This window comes from Orycteropus afer, unplaced genomic scaffold (genome assembly GCF_000298275.1).
Source record: "Orycteropus afer afer isolate SDZICR_OR568_19922 unplaced genomic scaffold, OryAfe1.0 scaffold00060, whole genome shotgun sequence".
NCBI lineage: Eukaryota > Metazoa > Chordata > Mammalia > Tubulidentata > Orycteropodidae > Orycteropus > Orycteropus afer.
In genome coordinates, this window is record NW_006921647.1 from 13574658 (window position 1) to 13577364 (window position 2707).

The 2707-nt window shown below is 36.3% G+C and overlaps 1 protein-coding gene across 1 annotated transcript in view; it reads right to left on the reverse strand.

Annotated features, from left to right (window-relative positions):
* Positions 1-2304, reverse strand: part of TGS1 (trimethylguanosine synthase 1) — a 76761-nt gene extending 74457 nt beyond the window's left edge. The window contains exons 1-2 of the mRNA XM_007939505.2: positions 2125-2304; positions 970-1780 (exon numbers count right to left, since the gene is read on the reverse strand). Of these exons, the coding sequence (XP_007937696.2) occupies positions 970-1780; positions 2125-2184 (871 nt within the window). The 5' untranslated portion in view covers positions 2185-2304. The remainder of the gene's footprint in view (positions 1-969; positions 1781-2124) is intronic.
* Between the last annotated feature and the right edge of the window lie 403 nt (positions 2305-2707).

The window sequence follows — 2707 nt, forward strand, 5'->3', positions numbered from 1 at the left end:
GGGCAATCCTACTTCCGTAGTCATACTGCCTCGGAAACCCAAGGAGGGGTCGCTATGAGTCGGGGCCGACTCGACGGCACATAACAACAACAACAAATTAGGATATTCAAAAGGTATAGTACTTTCCTCCTCTCCCATTTCGTGGTGCCACGAGTTAGTGGTAACGCCTCTCCCCAGCAGCAGTATGCTTATTCCGTTGTTCTGTTTTCCTTACTCCTGACAATGGTACCACTCTACAGAGTAATTTTTTTAAAAATCACTTATTCAGGAACCAACCAAATTTCTTATCTTTACTTAATTACTGAGACCTAAATGAAATCCTTCTAGTTATAAATATCATGCTGTCTTGAGATTCTTTATAAAGCAAGACTTTACTTGTCTTAAATGAATTCCACATATGACTCCAACGAAGTTTGCCTCAGGCCAAACTTCTGCTCCCAACCACTCTCTAACTCTGTTTCTTATAAACTCATTTGCTCTGAAGAACCTTGAAGTTCCAAGTTTACTCTAAATAAGATTTCTCAAGGAATTTCTAAATTTTACTTCACTGGTCACCATGGAAGGAACACTAGTAGCACCGTGGTAAGGTGTTCAGCTGTTAAGCAAAAGGTCAGAGATTCAAAACCACTAGCTGCTCCATGGAAGAAAGATGCAGCCGTCTGCTTCCGTAAAGATTTACAGCTTTGGAAACACTATGGGGGGTCACTGTAAATCAGAACTGACTCAATAGCAGTAGGTTTGATTTGGTTTTGCTCACCAAGGTGTAAGAAGCAAAGATACCTTAGATTTATAAATCCATGCAAATATTCTTTGTTAATATAAAAGGGTAATACACAACCTGTGATATAAAAACAAGATAGAGTGAACCATTTCATTACTATACTATTTCATCACTATACAATGTAGTTGGCATTAATTCTATCAAAAAGGTATCCATTATTTAAACAAGTAAGTCTTGACTAAACTTACCCTGAGATGGTAGGTCTGTGTTTCTATTCCTAGACACATTTCTTTTCTTGGTTCCTCCATTACATGGTTCACTTCGACCAGAAGCAGGGCATTCTTTTCCACTAACTTCACTTAGCTCCTGATGATCATCGTAATTTACAGAAGACTCTAACTGGCTTTGTTCTACTTCTTCTGATTTCAGAGTTATATTATGAATTCTATCAAGTATTTCGTTATAATCCTTATCACTGGAACTGGAGCTTTCATGACCAACAGATGAAGATGGAAAAGAAATTAACTCTACTCTCATGCAATTTTCCTCTTTGTTATTGTCAACTTCTATTTTAGATTCACAAGTATCTGTACGACAGCTTTGTAAGGCATCAAAAGTCCAACCCTGAGCTTCCCAATATTGAAACTGTTCCAAATAATACCAATAGAGTTGACTATAATGTTGTTCCCATTCTTCCTTTGTATCAGGAAAGTTCCAAGGTTCAGATGATAGTGTTTGATCTGAATGTTTTTCTTGCCAGCTTTGCCATAGTAGTCTTCCTCCATATTCATTCCAATACTTTTCCCATTTTTCTGTAATTTCTAGCTTTGGAGATAATGCATTTTCAGTAGGAAGATTTTCAGTTTCAATGTCCCTTTTGCTTTGAAGTTTACATGTTCTGATGTTCTCATACTTTTCGACTGAAGATGGATCTTCTGAAGCCAAAATGTCATCTTCATCATATTCTTTTCTCCAAGATTCTCTCATAACTTCATCAAAGTACTTCTTTTGATGTTTTTTCCTTTTCTTTTTTATTTTATTTCTAGCATTCATAGACACCTAAATCAGACAAATGATAACTTGAATACAACATGCACTTCTTGAACTTTAAGAGAAAGTAGAATCCAAATCTACTTTGACATTAAAATAAACAAAATATCCTCACACCTTCCCTAGGGTTTTAGTTACAGAACAAGTGTATTTCACTGTCTGTTTCCAAGTGGAAAAGACACACATGGGGCATATCACAACTTAGAATTTTGGTTAATTTATAAATGTACACATTTGAAAAGAAGTAGAATGGTCTAATTCACAACATACATTAGATTTGGGATAAAACATAATTAATTATATTTTATGAAGAACATTAAGAAATAGGAAACATAAAGTAAATTAATACTTACCTCAAAATTCTTATGTGCAGATATTCCACCAAACTGAAGTGGCAGCCCCATGCTTTTCATGAGTTCGGCCTCAGAATCAAGTTCACTTTCATCTAGGCCTATACCTTTGCTTTCATGTGATTCTGCACTGCCATGGGAGTGCCCACCTTCCTCCTCTTCTGTATCCTTATCTTCTGTGGACAATATTTGTTAGCTTAGTTTTAAAGAAAATTTAGAGACATATTTTATCATCGTCATTTTAAAGAAGTACAACCTGATATCCAGAGTGATAACATGACTCCCCAAAATAGAGATGTGCAAATGTTATGATTTTTAAAAGGCAGCAGGGGATAGAGCTTAATGGTAATATGGACTAGTAACAAAAACAGCCAACTAAGAATCAAGGAACAACTTCTAGTTCTGGCCCTGCCTATCTTCTATCCAGCTTCCCATTCAACTTACATTTATTATCTGCTCTGTGTCAGGTGCTAAGTAAAGTACTGAAGAGAAACGGGGCAGACAAGGTATCTGTTCCCATGGTGGTATAACCAGGAGGAAAAACTTAAAGGTGAGTGGTATATTATCAAGTCTCTCCCAGATGCTT